This window comes from Hyla sarda, chromosome 6 (genome assembly GCF_029499605.1).
Source record: "Hyla sarda isolate aHylSar1 chromosome 6, aHylSar1.hap1, whole genome shotgun sequence".
Lineage (NCBI taxonomy): Eukaryota > Metazoa > Chordata > Amphibia > Anura > Hylidae > Hyla > Hyla sarda.
Window position 1 is genome coordinate 254,070,697 of NC_079194.1, and position 26,805 is coordinate 254,097,501.

Consider the following 26,805-nt stretch of genomic DNA (forward strand, 5'->3'; position numbering starts at 1 on the left):
TGGTCAATGCGACTATAGGACCCGTGCGGGGAGGAGAAAAAACTATAGTCCCTGTCAGTAGGGTGGTGCAAACGCCAGATATCATGCAATTGTAAGAGACCAAAAGCACGCTTCACACGCTTAATGGCGCTATAAGACAGGCTAGAGCGTCCCAGGGAATTATCCAGAGTGGGATCCAGAGTCATGTTCAGGTCCCCGCACAGGACCACAGTCCCCGAGACCATAGGCAACAGCCGGTCAATAAGCTCCACCAAGAAACCGACCTGGCCCTGGTTAGGGGCGTACACATTGACAATTGTAAGCGGGGCGCCTCCGACCGATAGGGTCAGGATGAGATACCTGGCATGCGGATCAAGCACAACGTTAAGGACCTGGTGGGCAAGGGATCGGTGGATGGCAATCGCGACCCCTTTAGTACGGGCCTCCGGGTTGTTGGCGCAAAACCATATTGGGAAATGCCTGTTTTTAAGTGTGGGAGCGTGGGCCGTCTTAAAATGGGTTTCCTGAAAGCAAGCGATATGTACCTTACGTTTATGAAGATGATGTAGAATCTGCGTGCGTTTCGCTGGCGTGTTGAGACCCTTCGCGTTGAAAGAAGCTAGATTGAGATCCGCCATGGGTAGGCACGAAGGAAGGGGGGGGGCGCTCACCCGCTGGCTCCTTCCTCCAAAAAGACAAGAGAGAAACACAGGGATGAGCAAGAGTAGAGGACTAACTGAGAGAGGGAGAAAGTGAGGGGGGGGGGAGGGAGTCAGAGAGGAACACCAAGAAGGCACGTAGCAGCAGAATATAATCCGCTGCAGCACAGTCTACATAGAAGACGGTCCTAGACCAAGGAAACCTACGTCGGGGAGATATCCCCTGACAGTTTCAACCTACTGGGGTAGCGTGGAATGCAAACAGACAGAAGAGGAGGCCGGAGCCGGCACCCCCCTAGACGCACATGAGGAGTACAAAATGACAAGAAAACCTCTATCAAAGAGTAGGGACTATGATCCAGGGCAGATGGAGAATGGGGAAACAGTACATACAAATGATAGCGTAGGGAGAGAGTACCAAAACAAGGACACAGTTAACAGCGGGGGGGGGGGGGGGGGGGGGGGGCAGTAGAAGGAAGAGGCTGCAAATGGCACGGTCCTATGGAATGAGAAAACATCATGTTAACAGCATCAAAAACAAGCCTTAAAGGCATACAAGCAATGTGTGATCAAGGCCTAAAGGCAGAAATAAGGCTCAGGTGGCGGGGAAGGGGCCTGGGCCCGCTCGGGAGGGGGCATGGACAGATTCCCATCTGGTGACCAGGCGTTGACGTCTGGAGTCCCGAGGCGGGAGACCCGGCCGGGTCAGTTTGGAAGATGACTGTGGCGACCTGTGCATGGGGCGCTTGGGGGCCTGAGGAGCTAGTGTGGGCCAGTCAGCCAAGGAGAGGGGGGGAACGTCCAAGTCCTTAAGAAAACTCGGGAGATCAGCCGGGGAACGTAAGGTGTAGGCCTTGCCATCTTTACGAACCGTGAGGGCAAAGGGGAAGCCCCAACGGTATAACAAACCCCTTCCTCGGAGCTCCTCCAGCAGGGGACGAAGTGTAGCACGTTGCGCCAGGGTGTGGCGGGATAAATCAGGAAACAGTTGAATCTCCACGTCTTTATAGTAGATCTGGCGGCGGGAGCGTGATTGCTTCATGTTGTCCTCTTTGATGGTATAGAAATGTATCCGACAAATAACGTCTCTGGGACGATGATCATCCGGCGAGGGGGGCCGCAGGGCCCTATGGGCTCTGTCGAGCTCAATATGGGTATCCACGGGCCGGCCTAGTAGGTCATTGAAAATCGTGAGCAGAGCAGAATGCAATTCATCAGGGCCGACCGCCTCAGGCAAGCCCCGTATGCGAATGTTATTCCGCCTGTTGCGGTTTTCAATGTCGTCCAGGTGCTGCTGCAAATGGAAAAGTTGATCACTGTGCTGTTGGACCGTCACCTTGAGAGATTGAATGGCGGCCGAAGAAGAGTCCTGAGCAGAGGAGACAGTGTCCATTCTGGCCGATAACGTGGCAACTGTAGAACGGAGTTGGGCAAACTCCTGCTTGCATTCCGCCACCATTTGTTTAGCCATAGAGGAAAAATCTTCCCTGGTAGGTAAGGAAGAAATCAGAGAGCGCAGGTCGGCCAGTGTTAGTGGTCGGTCAGTCTCCGAGGCTGGAGTGGGGGGATACAGGAAGCAGACAGTCCCAGGACAGGTGGCAAATCCGTGGGACCCGGAGAGGGGGTCCGGAACTCTGGTGGCGTACCCCGTAGGCTCAGGGGTAGGTCAGCGGGAAGCATGGAGGCCATGGGTGCAGTCCCTACAGATAGTGGCTGGCCACAGAGGAGTGTCAGATCAGTCTCAAGGATGGTGGCTGGGGAGCGGTGAGCTGAGAGACCCCAGGAGGATCCCGAGGACCACTGTGGTGATGAGGCGGTGGACCCTGGTAGGGAAGAGGGGCCCGACTGAGGCACCGCATAGAAGGACACCAAGGGAGAGGAGCAGGAGCCAGGATGTGGGGGCCAGTCTGTTGGCAGGTGGGGTGGTCCCAAAATCAGTCCCCCCACTGAGGGTGCAGGAGGGCCCACCACCAATGAGGCAGGGGGCTGCTGTGCCCAAGATGGAGACCCCGATGGGACAGGAGTTTTCTGCAGGGGGGGAGAGACCGCAGGGGGGAGCTGATGACCGGCAGTCACTGGCAGGGATGCCGCTGTTTGGTGGCCGGACAGGGGGTCCCCTGGGTCAGTTGGTGGAGAGGGGCACAGTCTCACCTGTCCGGCAGCTGATGGTGCGGCCACGGTCTCTTCGCCGCCCTCGGTGGACTGAGGCGGCGGGGTCCGGGGCGTGCGCGCGGCAGGCGCGGCGCAGACAGCTCCAGGGTCCTTCCAGTGTGGCCTAGAAGAAGGCGCCTCGGCCCGGAGCAGCAGGGCAGCGGCAGCCTCCGGCGACCAGGAGGATGAGGTCGGAGGCCTCCGGACTTCTGAAAGCTCCGGTGAGGTATGTGTCGGGCGCCCAGCCGGGGGAGGAGTGGGCTGGTCTCTAGCAGGGCAGTGCTCCGAGGCTGGCAGGGATGAGGAAGGAGCCGCCATCTTGCCGGGCTGCGCAGGAGGCAGGGAGGCACTTCTTGGAGGCTGAGATCTGGTGAAGTAACCCCGCAAATCCCTCTGAGGAGAGGATGGTCGGGTCCTAGACTGTCTCCGCTGTTTCTTTTTTTGGTTCCCCATAGGTTAGGACAGGGTTTTCGGGCAGAACAGGGGGTTTAGGACCGGAGCTCCGAGAATGCACGTCCTCACGCCGGCATAGCAAACCACGCCCCCCCAGGATTAAGATTTTTTTAATAGAAGTAATTTACAAATCTGTTTAACTTTCTGGCACCAGTGGATTTAAAAAAAAAAGTTTTTCACCGGAGTACACCTTTAAGGTCATAGTGGGCTGTGTCTCTAAGGGGTTAAAATACATAAAAGAAATAATAAGTGGAACCCATCTTGTTACTATTCATCATATAAAAATAAACTGTATGAAATAAATAAAAATTTCATAAGGAAAAGTCTGAGCAACTAAAATAAAACATTATTTTAATGTTTTTCTCAACTCCTAAAAAAGATGAATTAAAAAGTAATAAAAAATCTGAATGGTATCAAATGATACCTGCAAAAAAAAAACAAAAAAAAAACAAGCCATCACACAGCCAGAAAGATAAAAAAGTTATGGGGTCATGGTGATGCAATACGATAGAAAAAAAAAAGAATTAAAAGTAGTAATATATAACAGAAACTACATACATTTTTTAACCTGTAAAAATTAAGCCTAAAAAAATTACATAAAAAATATTACCACTAAAAACAACAACTTCTCCTACAAAATAACCTTGTAAGGCTATGTTGATAGAGAAGTAAAAAAAAAAAAAGCCAATCTTTAGAAGGTAAGGATTTATAAAAAAAAAAATGATTACCTCATTAAGGGGTTAAAAGGACCAATAGACCAATGGTTAACCAATGGTGAAATACAAAAATTTAAAGGGGTATTCTAGCTTTATACATCCATCTCGGTCCAGTGTGACATCACGGCCACACCCACTAGTAACATCACACCACGCCCCCTCCATTCATGTCTAGGGGAGGGGGCATGATGGTTGTCACCCCCTCCCATAGACATGAATGGAGGGGGCGTGATGTCACTAGGTGGCGTGGATAGGGGAAGAAATGTATAAAGCCGGAATGCCCCTTTAAGATAATGAATAATTTGACACCTTGATCTCTTTTTACATTAGAAGGAAATAGTTAGAAATGCAGCATTTTTATATAACACTCAGATCACGTATTCTTTTCTTTTTTTTTCCATTTATTGTGTCTATTTAACATTTTTATTTGAATTTGTTCTATGCAAAGCCGGTAATGTAGGAAACAGAACATGGACATCTGTTCAGCAATAAGTCTATGCAGCCTCCTCAGTCAATGAAGGGCACCACTTGATTTCTCTTGGGTGCCAGATGCAGTAAAGCAGTTAAATGGATCATTCTTCTATTATTTCATTCTTCTATTATTTCAGTGTATCTGAGTGCATCAAACGTCTGAGTTCTCGGAAATGATCACTCGGAGCTACAGATTTCCAGTGCTAGTCTCCTAGATGGCTTCAGGGAAACCACGAGACATGACTGCTCTACACATTTGCATCCAATTTACTATTTCTTCTGAAAATCCCACAGGCATGGTGACACTGATGGGATCTGTCACGCCAGGATTTTCTTTTAGTCATAAAAAATGAGGATACTTGTTCGTAAAAATTATGGGAATTGCATTTACTATCTCCACTAGAAGTGATGACTTTTCAATAGCCAATAATTTGAGGGGTTGTACGGCAGGATAAAAAAAAATAAAATAACTACTCATTGACCCCTGCTGCTATTCTGACAATGCCAGGATTCTGATTGATCTCCATTTCCTGGTTCCCATTCCATCATACCTGTGCAGCCATTCACTGGCTGAGTCAATGAGTCTCGGAAGGTGGGGACCGGAGCACTCCTGCAATCAGACACTCATCCCTTACCCTGGGCATAGGGGGTATGGTTTTGAAAGCTTGATAATCCCCTTTAATGGGGTTTGTAAATTACATCTATTTTATAAAACTCAAGCCTTCTACAACTTATCAGCTGCTGTATGCCCCGGAGGAAATTTTGTAGTTCCAGTCAGGCAACAGTGCTCTCTGCTGCCACCTCTTTGCTGTCAGGAACTGCCCAGAGCAGGAGAGGTTTACTGTGGGGATTTGCTGACACTAACAGGTTGCAGCAGAAAGCATTGTGTTTAACTAGAAAGAAACAGGACTTCATCCAGGGCTTACAGGAGCTTATAAGAGCTTGAAGACTTAAGGGGGTACTCCCCTGGAAAAAAATTTTTAATCAATTGCTGCTAGAAAGTTAAACAGATTTGTAATCTACTTCTAGTTAATCATTCCAGTACTTATCAGCTCAATTATTCCAGCACTTATCAGCTGCTGTGTGCTCTACAGGAAGTTCTTTTCTTTTTGAATTTCCTTTCTGTCGGACCACAGTGCTCTCTGCTGACACCTCTGTCCATTTTAGGAACTGCCCGGAGCAGAATAGGTTTGCTCTGGGTATTTGCTCCTACTCTGGATAGTTCCTAAAATGGACAGAGGTGTCAGCAGAGAGCACTCTGGTCAGACAGAAAGGAAATTGAAAAAGAAAACTTCCTGTGGAGCATAGAGCAGCTGATAAGTATTGAAAGGATTACAATTTTTAAATAGAAGTAATTTACAAATCTGTTTAACTTTCTGGCACCAGTTGATAAATAATAATGTTAAAAAATAATGTTTTCCAGGGGTGTACCCCTTTAAATAGAGGTTATTATAAATCTTTATAACATCCTGACACCCTTTGATTTGAAGTCATTGTATTGATGCTGGATGTGGATCAAAGGTCAAGGCAGGCGGCAAGGTGGTGTAGTCAAATAACGTAGCGGAAGGGTTAATACACGGGCAAACAACAGACAAAGGGAACGCTTAATCTCAGGCTATGGGGCACTGAAGATCCGGCAGGGAAGAGGGGGAGGAGCTGCCTTAAATAAACTAGCAGAAGGACCAGGCACCAGACAGCGGTATACTGTCCCTCTAAATCCCAGGCAGCTGACGCGCGCGCCCTAAACCAGAGCCCAGAGCAGGTAAGGGACGGGTCGCGATTCGCATGCAGGCACGTCCCGCGATGTGAATCGCGCCCGGGAGAGCGGGGCGGTAAGCGCTCACGGTTAAAACGCTGGACCGGAGCACTCACCGTGACAGTCATGCCTATACCCCTTTACTGAAGTAATACTGTTCCAGTTAATTTTATATTATAAAAAATATCAGTGAGTAAAAATAGGAAGAAAAAAATAAATAACACAAAACAATGATAAGGTAAGGCAAGGTAGGCAGCCACCTAGGTAAAGTACTTCCCTTTAGCGTATTATTGATGGGATAGCACTTACCCCATATCAAAATTTTGGTAGTCACCTATGGTAAACAATCAATGCTCATCTGTAAATGGAGGGCAATTGAATCATTCTCAGATATCAATTGCTACACCTTAAACTATTCCAAACATGCTTTACATACTTAATGCTGTAGTGTTGAGTCCTATTCCAGACAAAGCCATTCCCCCAAGGAACCGGAACACGCAGTAGGATAGGTAATTTGGAGAGAAGGCTGTGCAGATGCCACTGATAGCCATTTGTAAGTAAGACCAGATGAGCAGTGCCCTTCGTCCATACCTAGGAAAAAATGTGATGTTGTATGACTGTTACTTGTGGAAGAAGAAAATACATCAAGGTATACATGATAAGGTATTTCTCACTTGTCTGAAAGTCCTCCAAGGATGACTGCTCCTACCAAGACACCGGCCATGTATAGGGATTGAGCCAGTTGCCTTCTGTTTCTGTTTGCACATACCAAATCCCACTATAAGAGTAAGAGTAATGATTAACCTAATGTGCGCAGATATTGTGTGTATAAATGGTCACTGTTGTGTCAGACAATGTCCCTCAGTGTGATAGTCGATGTCATTCCTGACATATTTGTAAATATTAATTTACCAAGAATTACTTCTTACTCCAGAAAAAAAAGTCATAATGTTTTGGCCACTAGGTGTCTCACTTCCCTGCAAACTGCTGTCCTTTGTTAGGCTCAGTCCATCTCTAGAAATAGAGACACCAAGACTGAGCACAGGAAGTTGAGGCAGGGCTTAGCTAGTGCTATGTGCAGGGGAGAGCCACCATTAAGTCCTAAAAGGGGCTCTTAACCTGTTACACTTTTCTGAGAATTCAAAACGTTTTATATTGTAGTAACCTTCTTTTCGCCACACAGCAGTTATGATGAATATATTTTCCTAGCCCTGCCAGTAGAATAATGTTTTTCAGCATTTTGGCTATTGATGTAGGTGTAGGGAGTTTGTCCACACAACATGACCATATTCTGTATTCACCTTTTATTCAGATTGTATGTTACATACAGACTTACCTCACTGATGATGGTTGATGTGAATTCTTCTCTATCATATTCCCAACCGATTGTACAGGATCTTGTTTCTGCACCTGTACTATTATGGGATGTCATATTGGAACCCACTGGTCTCCACTGTATTTCAACAAATTCCAGGCATGATTCTGGCATCCCTTTTTCATCCAATGGGTTAAACATGCCCACCAAGCCCTCGTCACTACTGTTAAGTATCCCTGTACCATTTATTTTACACCAGTGACTTGGAATTGCGGCACTAAAATTCTGCAGAAGGTTATGACTTGCCATCAGTAATATGGGAAGACACAGCAAAAAAACCTGTGTGATCTGGAAGCGTCCCATTCCTCCAGTTCTCTCCAAGATATCAGCAAACCCCATGACGGATTACTCAACTTGACCTCTCTATCCAGCCAAATATGGAAACAGATTGTGTTCTTATAGTAAATACGCTGTTTTGCTACAGAAATTTAAATTCAATAAAATATTTTTCCACAACATAACATAAGAGCAATTCCACAAGAAATGTCTGTGTTCTGTATTTGGTTTTGAGAACAGCTCATGCCAACATTTCCAAAGGCATTCTTAAACAGGATTATAATACAATCCCCTGTTTTTGCTCAGAATTATGTTCTTTAGACTTTGAGTATTGAAAACCCTTGTGAAAACTTTAGATCATTACTGCCGGTTCATTAATAATCCTTCTGTTTCCTTTAGATTTTGGTGCTGATGATATAATGGAAATATCCACAATTTTACTTTTCACACCAATTTAAAGATTCACTTCAGATTCACCTTTTCTTATTCCTAGAAGAGCAAACATCTCTGTTAACTTCAAGGTTTCTCGTGATGCAGCTGTGTAACATTCATATCTTATTTACAAAGACCGTATATCTTCTGTGGTAAAGTGTATGGGAAAGTGGTGGATGGGGTGTATATTTCGCCTGGTTTCCTCAGCCAGGCACGATAAAGGAAATCCAGAAGGATATTCAGCTTTAGCAGAGCTAGTCTGCTAGGCCTCTTGTTTAAACTTCATGGGCAGGATTTCCTGTACTAGAGGACAGGTTGGAAGTGGGAGTGCTCCAGTCCACACCCCTAGTCCACTACGAGTTTCCCTAATGTAAGGTCTTATCAGGTGAGGCCTCCAGTGCTGATTGCTAGAGAGAGACTGAGATGAGAAGCAGCCACAGCCAGAGTTGCAGCTGAAACCTACCAGGTCTGAACCTTCCTCCATGGACCTTTGTGTGAGTTTGTTGGGTCTAGACATTAGGCCCACAGTAGGATAGTGAGGTATCCTTATGTATAGTTAGAGCCGGACAGCCTTAGGATTTGTTTGCACTGTGCTTTGTGCCTAAAATGTATTTATATAATCATCCTCTTGGACATTTGAAACCTACTGCCTGTGTGAATACTGTCATTGCCGACCCCTACAATTGGTGGAGGATGCGGGCAAACCCTGTTTCTAGGGGCAACAGCATGACAAAACACTGCATGTGAATTTTGTGGACATTAAAAGGGCCAGAAGCATATGTCCTGGATGAAAGCTGCTGCTGCATTGCAAGGCCCATCCAGAACAATAGAGGAGCTGATAAAGCAGTTGACACGGCTAATCTGAGACATGAGCATACCATGGCACAACAAAAGGAAACAAATCGTCTGTTAATGGGGAAGATTGCTGTGCTCAGAGAGACTGTTGTGGCTAATACCTCACAAGTGGAGAGAAGCCCCCCTGAGACTGTGAATGTGAGGAGGGCCATTCAGCGGATCTGACAAAAAATGACACCTGATGATGACGTATATAAGAGAGTGGCGGAGAGAGAGAGACTGCCAGTTGCAGAGTGGGCAAAAGTAATTGTGCCCTGACAGGTGAACCGCAACAGACCTACTATGACCTCAGGGAGCAGAATGTCCAGGACTATGCTAAACTGAAAATGGTGATCCTTGCTCTCCTTGGTGTTACGCCAGCTGTTCGTGCCAGGAGAGTCCACAGTTGGAGTTACTTTGGTTTGGGCCAGCCTTGTGACTATGGACTATGTGCTGAACAAGCACATAAGAATGCTGTGCATCCACGGAGATATTGTAGCCTACCACGTGGCCCCTGTTAAGTTGGTGACTCCCTCTGGAACTGTGACTTACAAAGTCGGGGTCGTAAAACAACTTATGTATGTGGTTATATTAGGCCATGATTTCCCATTGTTCTGTGAGTTGTGAAAAAGGGGTGGTGCTTCTACAGCTGGGGAAGAAACTCTGTAGAATCCCTCTCCCTGTTAATAATGGGTCATGTGAGACCACCATTGAAAACGATGGTAACAATGTGGGGCAAAATGGAAATGTGGGTCCACCTGAAATGTGTAGTGATGACCTTTTTCCTTTGCAGTTGTTAACGGTGGAAGAAGAAGAAACTTTCCTACCTGGCCAACAGGTCTTAGATCTAGAAGTGTCTTGGGGTAACTTTGGGACCGGGCAATTGAGAGACCCCCCTCTGGGAACTGCAAGGGCAAATGTCACGGTAATAAATGGTGTACCACAAGAAGCAGAAGCTGACCCAAAATTTCCACATTTTGGGGATCTCGTGTATAGGATCATCAATGTTAACAATGATATTGTAGGGAACAGCTCACACAGTGGGGTCTGCAATGACAGGATTCACACAGGCAGTAGGTTTCAAATGTCCAAGAGGATGTTTATTTAAATGAGTTTTAGGCACAAAGCATAGTACAAACAAAACCTAAGCCTGTCCGGCTCTAACTATACATCAGGATACCTCACTATCCTACTGTGGGCCTAATGTCTGGCCCAGAGCCAACTCACACAAATGTCCATAGAGGAAGGTTCAGACCTCGTAGGTTCAGCTGCTGCTCTGGCTATGGCTGCTTCTCCTCTGTCTCTCCAGCAAACAGCAGCCACCCAACCTCACCTGAGGACACCTTGAAATTGGGAAAACCAAAGTGGACTAGGGGTGTGGACTGGAGCATCCAACCCATGAAATTTAAACAAAAGAGGCCTAGCAGACTAGCTCTGCTAAAGCCGCATATGCTTCTGGATTTTCTTTATCGTGTCTGACTGAGGAAACCAGGCGAAATATACACCCCATCCACCACTTTCCCATACACTTTACCACACTTCCTTCTTATAATAATTACTTAGGATTATTGAATATATGATAAGACCTTCATACAGAGAGAGTGACAAAATAAAGCCTTGAGAAGTCATTGACTTGAGCTTTATATGATCGTATCATATCTCATCATATCTTCACTGCTAATACATAGAATTATAGTCAAATTATAGTCTCATGCAAATCTGGTATAAACACTGCAGACACTGTTAAATAGCTGTTAGGGCATTAAAGCAACAGTAACTATCCTGGAATTTATGGTGGTTGCCAAACTTATGTGATGGCCCAGTACGGAAATATGTTTCCCCGTACCCTTCTCCTGCCCTGTCAGGCAGAGTCCCTTTATGTCCCCAGGGCCCCCTGCAGTGTTATCCCCTATGCACATATGTTATATGTTAAAAGTGTAATGTTTCTTTAATTACTGTGACCAAGCGCTTGTTACCCAGGAGGCACTAGTGACCAAGTGAACTATTGGCTCTTTGCTAGACACCCTATAAAACCAGGGGTGGAGCTACAATCTCTCTTCCCGCATTCTTGCTCCTGCTGAGATCCAGTGCAGTCGTCTGAGTGTCCAGAGCATTGGAGGCTTCAAGCCTAAAGTCTGCAGCCATAAAGTCAGCTCAAGTAAGCTCAAAGTCATCTTCATGTCAATTGCCAAGTCAGTGAAGTCTTCTATATAGTCACTGTGGCCTGCACTAAAGTGTCTCTAAATATTGCAAGTCCCAGCAAGCCTGAAAGGTCCCCCTGTGTCACTGGTCACCTCCTTGGGATATTGGGCTGTACTGCATAGACTGTAACTGTCTACCCTCAGTAAAGCTACCGTTGTCCGTAACTTGGTGTCGGTGTCTTCATTACCCCCATGCCTAGCCCAGGACCAGTGGTATTAACTTCGGGTGGTTAAGGCTAAACCAGGCCCTGGCGTCATGACAAGAAGGGGTTAATAACATCTGTCCCCAGGGTTACAACATCTGCCCTACATTGCTCCCCCTGCACTCCACATTTACAAAATCAATTGAAAAGGCAGGCGAAGACGGGTGCCAGGCTGCCGAACTTAAGCAGCTTGGCTCCACCTCCTTGACACTTGAAAAAAAGACAATCTTATAAATTTGGCAACCACCATCAGCTCCAGGAAAGATACAGCTTGCTCTTATATCCTAAGCCAGTGTTTCCCCAGTGCAGTCCTCAAGTCCCCCCAACAGGTTATGTTCTTAGGATCTCCTTAGTCTATCACAGCTGGTATAATGATAGTCAGTGCATCAGGCATCAGCGCAGTTATATCACCTGGGAATAACATCCCCTTTTCAGGGTACCTGAGGACTGTACTTGGGAATCACTGCAGCTCTTAAGGTCAACAGATTCCTTATAAGGTGCAGCGGAGGGGCACAAACCATATTTAACCTAGTTGTTTGTTGTATCCAGGTAGCACCAGATTTTATTAATGTACCATAACATACTAAAAAATATGTGAATGTAAAAAAATGTATAATTATAAATGAATAATTATATTCTGGCTTGCAGGATAAAACTTACCAGGAAAGGTTAAATGACCTTAACATGTATAGAAGAAAGAAGAGACAGAGGTGATATGATAGAGACTTTTATATACATAAAGAAACACAGTAAAGGAGGAGAGGAGATTTAAAAGAAGAAAAACTACCACAAGAGGACATCGTTTTATATTATAAAGGTTTATTCAGTAATATGAGGAGGTATTACTTCACTGAGAGAGTAGTGGATGCATGGAATAGCTTTCCTGCAGAAGTGGTAGCTACAAATGCAGTGAAGGAGTTTAAGCATGCATGGGATAAGAATAAGGCTATCCTTCATATAAGAAAGAGATGGGTATAAGGCTATCCTTCATATAAGATAGAGATAGGTATAAGGCTATCCTTCATATAAGATAGGGGTAAGTATAAGGCTATCCTTCATATAAGATAGAGATAGGTATAAGGATACCCTTCATATAAGATAGGGGTAAGTATAAGGCTATGCTTCATATAAGATGGAGATAGGTATAAGTCTATCCTTCATATAAGATAGAGATAGGTATAAGGCTACCCTTCAGATAAGAGATAGGTATAAGACTATACTTCATATAAGAAAGAGATGGGTATAAGGCTATCCTTTATATAAGAAAGAGATAGGTATAAGGCTATCCTTTATATAAGATAGAGATAGGTATAAGGCTATCCTTCATATAAGATAGAGATAGGTATAAGGCTATCCTTTATATAAGATAGGGACCGGGACTATTGATAGTATTCAGGATATTGGGCAGACTAGATGGGCCAAATGGTTCTTATCTGCCGACACATTCTATGTTTTTTTTATATAAACTATACATCAGGAGGTTAAATCCTGATCAATAATGACATGTAGATAGATAGATAGATAGATAGATAGACATCTGAAATGTGTCGCTGAAAGTTTTATTGAACAATGGGAAGAACAGAACAAGAGAAAATCACATTTTTCGTTTAAATGACAATTGAAAATCTTACTTGAAACGTACATCAGATGTCCAAAGAAAATCCTTTATTCCATTCAATGTTGGGGATTCCGTTCAGATCCTCAGGGATGTATGGAATCAAGACAAATTGCAGAATTTTATATCATTTATTCTCCAGACCCTTCTGCTCTGTTTAGCATTTGCAAAGTTTCTCTTGCAGGTCGCAGGCGACACAGGTATTTGTGTCTCAAGGTCCTGGATTATATAGAGTCAGAGTCCAGCAGAGTTAAAGTATCACTGCAATCAGTGGGGGATTAATGAGAGGAAGCTGGAAATGTGGGGAATGTACTGAAAACTGGGCAAAGGGCATGGGGTACAGAGTGCCATAGCTGCCTGTTACAGAACCACCCAGTATATGATAAGAACCCTATGTTCTGTGTTCTCAGAGGTCAATACTGCAGCATATACTGTAATACATAGACGCTCCTAATGCTTGCAAAAATGTTGCATTCTAAGAATGAGAATTTCTTTTGTGTGTGATTGACTTCATAGGAATATTGCCTGGGACAGCTTACAGTTTTTTAGCCTTCAACACGCACATGGTAAAAGGAATATAATATTACCGGCCACTTTATTAGGTACACTAGTACCAGGTTGAACCCCCTTTTGCCTTCATTCTTCGTGGCATACTTTTTACAAGGTGCTGGAAACATTCATTTTGTTTCATAAGGACCTGATGGCATCACACAGTTGCTGGTTTGAACATCCATGATGCGAATCTCTCGTCCCACCACATGACAAAGGTGAGATCTGGTGACTGTGGAGGCCATTGGCGTCATGTGACCTCATTGGCATGTATAAGATTATGTGAGATTTGTGACATGGTGCATTATCCTGCTGGAAGTAGTCACCAGAAGATACAGGGGACACTGTGGTCATGAAGGGGTGGACATGGTCAGTAACAATACTCAGCTAGGTTGACACATTTAAATCATGATTAGTTGGTGCTAAGGGGCCCAAAGTGTACCAAAAATTACACCACTACTGGCCTGAACCATTAATTTAAGGTGGGATGGATTCCGGCTGTTATGTTTTTTTACACCAAATTTTGACTCCGAACATTGCAGCTGGAATCAGGACTCCTCAGACCAGGAAATGTTCTTCCATTGTCCAATTTTGGTAAGCCTGTGCCTACTGTAGCCTCAGTTTTTTGTTCTTACAAGAATGCTAACAAGAATGACACCGGTGTGGTCTTCTGCTGCTGTAGGCAGTATTGGGAATTCATAGATGGTATTCAGCATACCTTGATAAAAGTGAGAGGCTATTTGAAATGCTTTTGCCTTTCTGTTATTTTGAACCAGTCTGCCCATTCTTCTCTAATCTTACATCAAAAAGGCATTTATATCCAAATAATTGCTGCTCATAAGATATTTTTCTTTTTTGGACCATTCTCTGTAAACCCTAGAGTTGTTTGTGCATGAATATCTCAGTAAATCAGCAGTTTCGTAAATATTCAGACCAGCCAGTTGGACACCAACAACCATGCCATTGTTACGCCTAGCGCTCCGGGTCCCCGCTCCTCCCCGGAGCGCTCACGGCGTCTCTCTCCCTGCAGCGCCCCGGTCGGTCCCGCTGACCGGGAGCGCTGCACTGTCATGGCCGTCGGGGATGCGATTCGCACAGCGGGACGCGCCCGCTCGCGAATCGCATCCCAGGTCACTTACCCGTCCCGGTCCCCTGCTGTCATGTGCTGGCGCGCGCGGCTCCGCTCTCCAATGATTGGTGCCTGGCCCAATTAGCTTAATTGGCTTCCACCTGCTCCCTGGCTATATCTGATCACTTCCCCTGCACTCCCTTGCCGGATCTTATTGCCTTGTGCCAGTGAAAGCGTTTAGTGTTGTCCAAGCCTGTGTTACCTGAACCCTTGCTATCCATCTTGACTACGAACCTTGCCGCCTGCCCCCGACCTTCTGCTACGTCTGACCTTGCCTCTGCCTAGTCCTTCTGTCCCACGCCTTCTCAGCAGTCAGCGAGGTTGAGCCGTTGCTAGTGGATACGACCTGGTTGCTACTGCCGCAGCAAGACCATCCCGCTTTGCGGCGGGCTCTGGTGAACACCAGTAGCCTCTTAGAACCGGTCCACCAGCACGGTCCACGCCAATCCCTCGCTGACACAGAGGATCCACTACCTGTAGCCGAATCGTGACAGTAGATCCGGCCATGGATCCCGCTGAGGTGCCGCTGCCAAGTCTCGCTGACCTTACCACGGTGGTCGCTCAGCAATCGCAGCAAATTGCCCAACAAGGACAGCAGCTGTCGCAGTTGACCGCCACGTTACAGCAACTTCTGCCTCTGCTACAGCAGCAACCATCTCCTCCGCCAGCTCCTGCACCTCCTCCGCAGCGAGTGGCCGCTCCTAGCCTCCGCTTGTCCCTGCCGGACAAATTTGATGGGGACTCTAGACTCTGCCGTGGATTTTTGTCTCAATGTTCCCTGCATATGGAGATGTTGTCGGACTTGTTTCCTACAGAACGGTCTAAGGTGGCGTTCGTAGTGAGCCTTCTTTCAGGAAAGGCCTTGTCTTGGGCCACACCGCTTTGGGACCGCAATGATCCTGCCACAGCCACAGTCCAGTCCTTCTTCGCTGAAGTCCGGAGTGTCTTCGAGGAACCAGCCCGAGCTTCTTCTGCCGAGACTGCCCTGCTGAACCTGGTCCAGGGTAATTCTTCAGTGGGCAAGTACGCCATCCAATTTCGTACTCTTGCTTCTGAATTATCATGGAATAATGAGGCTCTCTGCGCGACCTTTAAAAAAGGCCTATCCAGTAACATCAAGGATGTGCTGGCCGCACGAGAGATTCCTGCCAACCTGCAAGAACTTATCCATTTGGCCACCCGCATTGACATGCGTTTTTCTGAGAGACATCAGGAGCTCCGCCAGGAAAAAGACTTAGATCTCTGGGCACCTCTCCCACAGCATCCTTTGCAGTCTTCGCCTGGGCCTCCCGCCGAGGAGGCCATGCAAGTGGATCGGTCTCGCCTGACCCAGGAAGAGAGGAATCGCCGTAGGGAAGAAAATCTTTGTCTGTACTGTGCCAGTACCGAGCATTTCTTGGTGGATTGCCCTATTCGTCCTCCACGTCTGGGAAACGCACGCACGCACCCAGCTCACGTGGGTGTGGCGTCTCTTGGTTCTAAGTCTGCTTCTCCACGTCTCACGGTGCCCGTGCGGATTTCTCCTTCAGCCAACTCCTCCCTCTCAGCCGTGGCCTGCTTGGACTCTGGTGCCTCTGGGAATTTTATTTTGGAGTCTTTGGTGAATAAATTCTGCATCCCGGTGACCCGTCTCGTCAAGCCGCTCTACATTTCCGCGGTCAACGGAGTCAGATTGGATTGCACCGTGCGTTACCGCACAAAACCCCTCTTAATGTGCATTGGACCCCACCACGAAAGGATTGAGTTATTCGTCCTTCCCAACTGTACCTCTGAGGTCCTCCTCGGTCTGCCATGGCTCCGGCTTCATTCTCCCACCCTTGACTGGACCACCGGGGAGATCAAGAACTGGGACTCTGCTTGCCACAAGAGATGCCTCTCCCCCCTCCCAGTCCCGTCAGGCAAGCCTCAGTGCCTCCTCATGGCCCCCGTCCTTGTGTCACCCTGCCCCGTGCCAAGCTTCACCCTCTGCCCTCCCTCCCCATTCCCACTCCTGCTGTACTGCCTGCCTTTGAGGAAACCCTCCATTCACTCCCGGTGTCCTCGTCCCAGGTAAAGCAGTTGTCGGACAAAAAAAGGGGGAGACCTAAGGGGGGGGGGGGTACTGTTACGCCTAGCGCTCCGGGTCCCTGCTCCTCCCCGGAGCACTCACGGCGTCTCTCTCCCTGCAGTGCCCCGGTCGGTCCCGCTGACCGGGAGTGCTGCACTGTCATGGCCGTCGGGGATGCGATTCGCACAGCGGGACGCGCCCGCTCGCGAATCGCATCCCAGGTCACTTAGCCGTCCCGGTCCCCTGCTGTCATGTGCTGGCGCGCGCGGCTCCGCTCTCTAGGGCGCGCGCGCGCCAGCTCTCTGAGACTTAAAGGGCCAGTGCACCAATGATTGGTGCCTGGCCCAATTAGCTTAATTGGCTTCCACCTGCTCCCTGGCTATATCTGATCACTTCCCCTGCACTCCCTTGCCGGATCTTGTTGCCTTGTGCCAGTGAAAGCGTTTAGTGTTGTCCAAGCCTGTGTTACCTGAACCCTTGCTATCCATCTTGACTACGAACCTTGCCGCCTGCCCCCGACCTTCTGCTACGTCTGACCTTGCCTCTGCCTAGTCCTTCTGTCCCACGCCTTCTCAGCAGTCAGCGAGGTTGAGCCGTTGCTAGTGGATACGACCTGGTTGCTACTGCCGCAGCAAGACCATCCCGATTTGCGGCGGGCTCTGGTGAACACCAGTAGCCTCTTAGAACCGGTCCACCAGCACGGTCCACGCCAATCCCTCGCTGACACAGAGGATCCACTACCTGTAGCCGAATCGTGACAGCGATGTTCAAAGTCACTTAAATCCCCTTTCTTTTCTATTTTGATGCTCATTTTGGACTTCAGCAAGTTGTCTTGGCCATGTCTACATGTCTAAATGCATAAAACTGCTGTTATGTGATTGTCTCATTAGCTATTTGTGTTAACAAGCAATTGAACAGGTATACCTAATAAAGTGTCCAGTTATTGTATATGAATGCATGGATGGATGGATTCTCGGCTGTTAGAGGTCACTGGCAAGGGACAGGAGTGCAAGATTAAAGTTAAATTGTACCAAATGATAATGATGGACACATCTCCTCCCAGAAGTTCAATAGTGATGGCAGGAGATGCAGCCAAAGTGGGCAGCCCATCTGCCTGGGTTATGAATCAGCACTAAAAAGCATTCTTGCAAAGTATCATTACATAATCTTTTAAAAGTTTGGTGCACGACTGGCAAAATTTGTCACTAGAAATTAATTCAGGGCAAATTCGCTTGGATCAGCCATCAGCCATATTAGTAAGCATAAGGGGTAATTAGAGATGAGCACGTTTTTAAAAAAATTAGATTGAGACGATTTGCCGAGTGAAAAAAAAATAAAAATCAATTCGGTCTGAATACATTCTTGGCAAATTTTTATTAGTAGTGTATTTTAATAATGTATTTAATAATGTGTATGTGTTTCACTTTTTTTTCTCTATTTTTTTTACATTTGTTTAGGTAGTACTACTACTCCCAGCATGGAACAGACTGTTCCATAATGGGAGTAGTAGTACCTATGCAAATAGACAGATCGCCCCGGGTGTCACTCCTGACATCCGCTGCGATCGTCCTGTATAATGTATAGATGCGGGCGGCTTTCTCGCATTTAGATAGGACGATCGCATCTGGTGTTATGAGTAGAGATTAGCGAATTTACAGTAAATTTGATTTGTCACGAACTTCTCGGCTCGGCAGTTGATGGCTTATCCTGCATAAATTAGTTTAGCTTTCAGGTGCTCGCGTTGGCTGGAAAAGGTGGATACAGTCCTAGGAGACTCTTTCCTAGGAATGTATCCACCTTTTCCAGCCCACCGGAGCACCTGAAAGTTGAACTAATTTATGCAGGATAAGCCATCAACTGCCGAGCCGAGAAGTTCGTGACGAATCGAATTTACTGTAAATTCGCTAATCTCTAGTTATGAGTAATACCTGCTGTGATCTGTCCTTAACTGCAGGTACTATTACTATTACTCACTTCTGACACCCGATGCAGTTGTCCTGTATAATGTATGGATGCGGACGGCCGGACACTCTTCTCTGGTCCCACTGTAGAATGAGTATATACCATATATATACCTATTATTCATATTTCCCGCAGAGAGCTGTGAGTGGCTGCCATCTGGCCAATCACAGTTCTCTGCAGGAAATATGAATAAGTGATGTGACTTCTATTCAAATCACTGGCCGGCCGGAGTATAGTACAGAGATGTGAGCGCAGCAGATAGCCGCTTCATCTCTGCAATAGAAAGGATCATCGCATCAGGTGTCAGGAGTGATACCTGCTGTGATCTGTCAATTAGTACAGGTACTACAGCTCCCATCATGGAACACTCTGTTCCATGCTGGTAGTAGTAGTACCACCTAAAAAAAATTTAAAGGGAAGAGGGAAAAAAAAGTACACACACACACACACACACACACTTTATTAAACACAGTATTAAAATACATTACTAATAAAAATAATTACATTTAAATGGCACCTTTTTATTATTGTCGGCTGCATTTCTAGGTCCCTGCCCGCCCACATAAATTGATCCCTGTTTAAAAATTAATATTAAACATTTTTTTTTTTGTCTTTCAATTTTCGAGAGTGGGCAGGGACCAGAAAATTCAGCGCTCAACATAAAAAATGGGGCTAAAAAAGTAAAGTGAAAATAAAAAAAATTATGATTTAGAACGAAAACTAGAAAAAAATTATGAAACGCACTCTTCATTAACCCCTTCCATTTTTGCATTTTCATTTTTTCCTCATCACCTTCTAAAAATCATAAGGCTCAGTCTCCTCTTTTTTTTGAAAAACCCAAAGAAAAATGCCAATTCTACCGCATGGCCTTTTTTTTGGTCAAAAAACGCTGCGGCCAGATGTTAGCTGTAAGTCAATGAGAAATTGCAAATTTCGAATTCCACTTTGCATTTTTTCACTTTGGCGTTTTTTTAATCCTTTTGGCGTTTGTTCACTTTTTCAGCGTTTTTTTTCCGCTCTTTGGCGTTTTGAAAAAAAACGCTGTAGTTCCCTAAAACCGGCGTTTTTTGTCAAAATCGTGGAGCTTTGCTCCGATAGAAGTCTATGGGAGTGAGAAAACGCCAAGAAAAACGCTATGTGGATTTTAACTTTGGCGTTTTTGTAGGCGGTTTTTAATCTTTTTTGGACTTTAGCGATCCAAAAAAGTGATGTAGATAGCTGTTTTTAATAAAATTTCGTAGGGTACCATTAAAATTTTTTTTTAAAATATACAGTAGTGAAGGAAAGAATTGTATCTAACGAAATGTATATTATTGAAAAAAAAAAACTATTACTTTTTAAACAGGGATCAATTTATGTGTGCGGGGAAATAAAAATGTAGCCGACAATTATAAAAATGTATTGTGTGTGTGTTTTTCACTTTTTTGCTTTATTTTTTACATTTTTTTTAGTTAGTACTACTACTCCCAGCATGGAACACACTGTTCCATGATGGGAGTAATATTACCTGTACTAATAGACAGATCGCCCGCTGCGATCTTTCTGTATAATATATAGATGCGGCGGCCGCTCTTCTATGGTCCCCTGCACTGACGTATATTTACACTTATTCATATTTCCCACATATTTCCCAGATGGTTCCAGCCAATCACAGCTCTCTGTGAGAAATAGAAACATGTGTATATATACGGCCGTGCAGGGGACCATAGGAGAGCGGCCACGGCATCAATACATTATACAGGAGCATCACAGCGGCTGTCAGGAGTGATACCCGCAGTGATCTTTCCATAACTGCAGGTAATACTACTCCCAACATGGAGTACACTCTGCTCCATGCTGGGAGCTGTAGTACCTGCATTAATAGACAGATCGAAGCGGGTGTCAGAAGTTACACTCGCTGCGATCTGTCTATTAATACAGGTACTACAGCTCCCAGCATGGAGCAGAGTGTGCTCCATGTTGGGAGTAGTAGTGCCTGCTTAAGGATACATCACAGTGGATGTCACTACTGACACCCGCTGTGACCGTCCTGTCTATAGCAGAAATGGAGCGGCTGTATACATCGCTCACATCCCTGCTCTGCGCTATACTACGGGCCGGCCGCTCATTCATTCATCTTTTCCTCAGAGCTGTGATTGGCTGAAACCATCCGGCCAATCACAGCTCTGGGTGGGAAATATGAATTTCTGTTGACATCAGTGGCCGGAGTATAGTGCAGAGAGGCGAGCGATGTATAGACCCGCTCGCTTCTCTGCTATATTATGGACGATATATGTCTATAGTACAGGTACTATCACTCCCAGCATGGAACAGTCTGTTCCATGCTGGGAGTAGTAGTACTACATAAAAAATGTTAAAAATTTATTTAAAAAAAAAAGTGAAACACACTTTATTAAAAAATAATAAAAATTGGGTTATAAAATATATACATTGCGTTTAATAAAAATGTCTCCATCACTGCTGCATCCCAAAAAAAACGCCAAGGTGCAATTTCCACACAAATGAAAAAAACGCCGGAAAAAAACGCCAGAAAAAACGCATGATGACGTCACTTGCACTGGCGATATTTCCGGCGTTTTTTTAATCCCTAAAAACGCAGTGCAAAAAACCAAGTGCAGACTTAGCCTTACGCTTTCAATTTTGCACACAAAATTTCATATGATGGCTTATTTTTTGCACCACCAATTCTACTTTGCAGGGACATTGGTAATTTTACCAAAAAATCCACGGCGAAACGGAAAAAAAATTCATTGTGCGACAAAATTGAAGAAAAAATTTCATTTTGTAAATTTTGAGGGCTTCCGTTTCTAAGCAGTACATTTTTCGGTAACAATGACAACTTATCTTTATTCTGTAGGTCCATATGGTTAAAATGATACCCTACTTATATAGGTTTGATTTTGTCGTACTTCTGAAAAAATCATAACTACGTGCAGAAAAATGTATACATTTAAAATTGTCATTTTCTGACCCCTATAACTTTTTTATTTTTCCGCGTACGGGCCGGTATGAGGGCTCATTTTTTGCGCCGTGTTCTGACGTTTTCATGGGTAACATTTTTGCATTGATCGGACTTTTTGATCCATGCTGGGAGCTGTAGTACCTGCATTAATAGAGCTGTGATCCTCCTGTATAATGTATAGATGCGGGCAGCCGCTCTTCTATGGTCTCCTGCACTGACGTATATATACACCTATTCATATTTCCCACAGAGAGTTGTGATTGGCTGGAACCATCTGGCCAGTCACAGCTCTCTGCAGGAAATATGAATGTGGTGTCCCATTACCGTATTGCATACCGTACCTAGTATGGTGGTCCCCAAAGTCAGAGTTTCTATGCTCAGGTAGGGTCCCCCAGGTGGGACAGCCCCTAGTCTCCTCTCCTCTACTCTAATTCTACAATGTTCATATATGTATATATTTGGTAATAATATATATTTGATATAATGTATGGTATACTTACCTTGTTTTGCGTTGCAGGACATTCGGTCATGTGACTATTTTAAAACCTCTATGGTATGTTGGAGGACCTTTGGAGGTCCTTGGGTCCCATGTTACCCATAATCCTTTGTAATGGTGATTGACACAAGTATTGGACCAATTAGCTCTAGTCCAGCCTCTGCCCATATAAGGGAGCTGTAGCCAATTATCGCTCTCTTAGCAGGACGGATCTGCGCAACTTGCAAAGACATGCTAGGCCAGAAAACCTACCGGCCTCAGCTGAACTAAACGGTGAGTTCTAAACTACTCCCCACTAAAGCTAGCGTGACTACTGGACCGCAACTAAATCCCCTAAATCCAGGGGAGCGACACATATTAGCCTAAAGACTCTAAACTGCTAAAGTCCCAACCTTTGTCAATCTCCAAAGAAAGCTTGCATGTTTAGCAACTGTTCCGGTTATTAAGCTTGCATAAAATCTTCAGTAAAAGTTACAACTGTTTCAGCAAACTTTCCAGTTGTGGACATTCCATTATTTACTACCTCCCCATCGCACTTGGGAAGGGTGGCGGTAGGACAAGCATTACTGAGGAGCCCTCACCCTGGTGTCAAGAATAGCAAGGGTTAACCAAACACCCTTTAGTCACCGCACAGCTACACCCCATATACCCTAGTCCCCCAGGATATCACATGAATAGGTGTGTATATACGGCAGTGCAGGGGATCATAGAAGAGTGGCCGGCCACATCTATACATTATATAGGAGGATCGCAACGGATGTCAGAAGTGACACGGGTGATCTGTCAATTAGTACAGGTACTACTACTCCCATCATGGAACAATGTGTTCCATGTTGGGAGTAGTAGTACTACCTAAAAAATTTAATAAAAAAAGGCAGAAACACACACACTACATTTTTATTAGGCTTCTTTCACACTATAGATTATTAATCCGTTATTAAACATCTCTTTTTTGGATGTATAATAATGGATGAAATAACAGGTCAAAATAATGGGCATATTCATCTATTGAGACCCGTTATAACATCTGTTATATACCTTTATTTTATGGCCGTTTTAACACCTCTGCCAACAGACTCCCGCAGCCGGGACTACTACTACTCCCATCATGGAACATACTTCTTTCCATGATAGGAGTAGTAGTTCCCTGGCTGCGGGAGTCTGCTGGTGTCTGCTGGTGGCAGCCACAATAGTGTTTGTACTACTACCCCCATCATGGAAAAGACTATGTTCCATTATGCGGTTGTAGTACAGGGGCTGAGACCTGATGCGATCAGAAGTTATTAAACAGGGGTGCAGGTGGCATGCTCCACTCCCCGGCAATGTACAATGTATTTTTACTTTCATTTTAAAATTCCCCGCCGGAAGCCTGAATGGCCGGTACTGAGGAGCCATTCAGGGCTCTTGGCAGGGTTTTTAAACTTACACTGTGCCTAATTACTTTATACTCATATTCCCCCCTGTCTTAAGTATATTCATTTTATTCCCCCATGTGTATATGTATGATTCCCCCCTGCCTTCTGCCCGGTCATCTTCTAGCGCTTTCACAGCCCGCAGCAGGGACATGCCATTCCATTCCCTGCTGCTCATTTCCGTACCTGACCGAGAGGAGGTCTCCAACGGAGAATGGAGGGACCTGTCCCCCCTGTGCGCTGCTTTATTCATTTACTGCCACCGCCGTTTCCCAACATGTCCCCACTGTGCGCTCTGATTGCGCTTGGAGCAGGGCAACAGCAGGGACATGTAGGGCGGTGCTGGGGAATGAATGAATGAAGCAGCGCACAGAGGGGACAGGTCAGGTACCGGCGGTGGCAGGGAATGGAGTGCTATAACAGCGCACAGGGGAGATAGGTCCCTCCATTCTCTGCTGCTCCTCTCTGTCGGGTACAGAGATGAGCTGCAGGGAATGGAATGGCATGTCCCTGCTGTGCGCTGTGACAGCTCTAGAAGATGACCGGGCAGTAGGCAGGGGGGGGGGGGAATCCTACATATACACATCGGGGGGAATAAAATGGATATACTTAAGTCAGGGGGAATGTGATTATACAGTAATTAGGCACACTGTAAGTTTAAAAACACCACCGGGAGCCCTGAATGGCTCCTCCGTACCGGCCATTCAGGGCTCCTGGTGGGGAATTTAAAAATGAAATTAAAAATACATCGCAGGGGAGTGGAGCATGGTGCCCGCTCCCCTGTTTAATAACTTCTGATCACATCGGGTTTCAGTAGAGACCCGGTACGATCAATCCCTCAGCCCCTGTACTACAACCCCCATCATGGAACAGAGTCTGTTCTATGATGGGGGTAGTAATACAAACACTAATGTAGCCTCCCCAGCTGCCTGCGGACTCCCTCAGCCAGGGAACTACTACTCCAATCAAGGAAAGAAGTCTGTTCCATGATGGGGGTAGTAGTAGTCCCGGCTGTGGGAGTCTGCTGGCAGGTGATATCAACGGATGAATAACTGATGCAAATGGATGCCACTAAATGGCATCCCTTTGTATCAGTTTGCATCCATTATTAGAATGGTCCATTTAGGAGGCAATAACGGAGAAAATATGAACTTTAGCGATCCAAAAAAGTCATGGCGATACCATTTTTTAAAATAAAATGTCATAGGGTACCATTAAAAAAAAATTTAAAAAAGATACCGGAGTGATGGAAAAAAATGTATTTAAAGAAATTTATCTTTACTAGAACAAAATTTTAATTAATTTTCAAACAGGGATTTATGCTAAATTTTTTTTATAGAAAAAGGAGTGTGGGGGAGGACAGTGTGGTCTAGGGGGGAAAGAGAAGTCTGTAAGAGAAAGACAGAGGGGTGTGGGGGAAGTGGGTGTAGGGGAATAAAGGGGACACAGAAATCAGTGGTACAGCGTGTGGAGCTGTTGTTCTTAGGGACAACAGTGTGAGCTACTGTGAGGTAGCGGATGAAGATCTGCTGCAAAGGTGAAGCACTTAAGATGTCCAGGCATCAAACACTACAAGTCTTTATGATTTGGACCAAATTGCGAGGAATAAAAACAATTACAGAATACACATCACCTGTAAGTTTATGTTATTGGGTATTTTGTCTATTTCCCACCAGTGCTGTGGTCACTTGTAAGGTCTTTAGACAGACAGAGGGATGTGGGGGGGGGGGGGGGGAGAGGAGTCTGTAAGGGGAAACAGGGATGTAGGGAGAGCAGAAGGGTCTGGGGGGACAGGGGAGTCTGTAAGGGGGAGGTCAGAGGGGCAGAGGAGTCTGGGGAGGAGAAGTCTGTAATGGGAAGACAGAGGAGTCTGTAAGGGAGAGACATAGAGGTGTGGGAGGGGGGAAGAGGGGTTGAGATGGGTGAATTTTTTGTGGTGTCCTGGTACCGCATTCTATACGGTACCTATTTATGTATGGGTCCCCATAGCCAGAGTCCCTAGGAAGTAGGGATCCATGTAATGTAGTTTACCCCTTGTCGCCTCTATTTCTACTAGTAGACCAGTGGTCTATATAAGGTTAATGTAAATGTAATGATTTATTTGTAAATAAAGGGTTAATTACTTGTTTCCATAGCATTGCAGGACCTGCTGGTCATGTGACTAGGTGAACTCTATGGTATTAAGCTTAAGGACCTTTGGAGGCCCTGTGACGTAAGCAATCCCATTACACCATGTAATGGTGTATGGCAGATGTTTGGACCAATCAGATTCGCCCCGCCCCCTGCCCATATAAGGGAGCGGGGGCCATCTTCTCTTTCTCTTGTTCCGGGGCAAGCAAGCAAGATCTGTACAGCAACTGACGCAGTGAGTTAGGCCCGAGCCTTGCGGTGATGGCTGAACAATCTAATTATAGAGTGTATCAATTCCCAAACACTCTGCAGCACCACCGGACCTAAAAACTCCCCTAAATCTGGACGGATCTGCAAATCTCTCCCTAAATTCAGAGACTGTATCACTAACTCAAGATCCGCAACAACTGCCAGTCACTAAGTAACCTAAGGACTGTTTATATGAGACTGTTACTGTGCCGCGGATATTGCAAGCACTTCAGTAAAGTTATTCACGTTCAAGTTAAATCTCTTTGTGGACCTTCAGTCATTTCATAAGGGCGGCGATAGGCCGGAACATTGATTCAGCATACCAGCCTTCAACCTGGCGTCACGAACTATAGGGTTAACATTAACCCCTCCTATACCGATACTATACGACCCCTATCATATACCACCCCCCAAGGGCTACCACATTTTCGCCTGAATTTTCAGAAAAAATTTGGTTTGATCAGAATATATTCATGGAGAATGGCTATTAAAAACGGGCTACAGAGAGCCTTAATAGGGGTGTAGAACACATTGCCTTGCCGTACCACGCAGATAGAGTGTGCTGGGGTAGGGAAATAATACTGTTATTCAGTATGACATGCAGATTACATTCATCGCTATTAGAATCACTGCCGCAGAGCGGCACAATGACAGATTCTGGATGCACTATGGTTACTTGCAGTCTTTGAATGGGGAGCGCTTCCTGTGATGATCTCCATTGGCAGACTATGAAACAACTTCTAAACTC

The 26,805-nt window shown here is 45.6% G+C and overlaps 1 protein-coding gene across 2 annotated transcripts in view; it reads right to left on the minus strand.

Moving 5' to 3' along the window:
- Positions 1 to 13,306, minus strand: part of LOC130276934 (solute carrier family 22 member 6-A-like) — an 81,989-nt gene extending 68,683 nt beyond the window's left edge. Inside the window, exons 1-4 of one of the 2 annotated variants that reach the window (XM_056526964.1) lie at positions 13,149 to 13,306; positions 7,522 to 8,325; positions 6,860 to 6,963; positions 6,622 to 6,776 (exon numbers count right to left, since the gene is read on the minus strand). In XM_056526964.1, the coding sequence (XP_056382939.1) occupies positions 6,622 to 6,776; positions 6,860 to 6,963; positions 7,522 to 7,899 (637 nt within the window). In that variant the 5' untranslated portion in view covers positions 7,900 to 8,325; positions 13,149 to 13,306. Of the gene's footprint in view, positions 1 to 6,621; positions 6,777 to 6,859; positions 6,964 to 7,521; positions 8,326 to 13,137 lie in introns of both variants that reach the window. The other variant, XM_056526965.1, reaches the window with a different exon arrangement.
- Between the last annotated feature and the right edge of the window lie 13,499 nt (positions 13,307 to 26,805).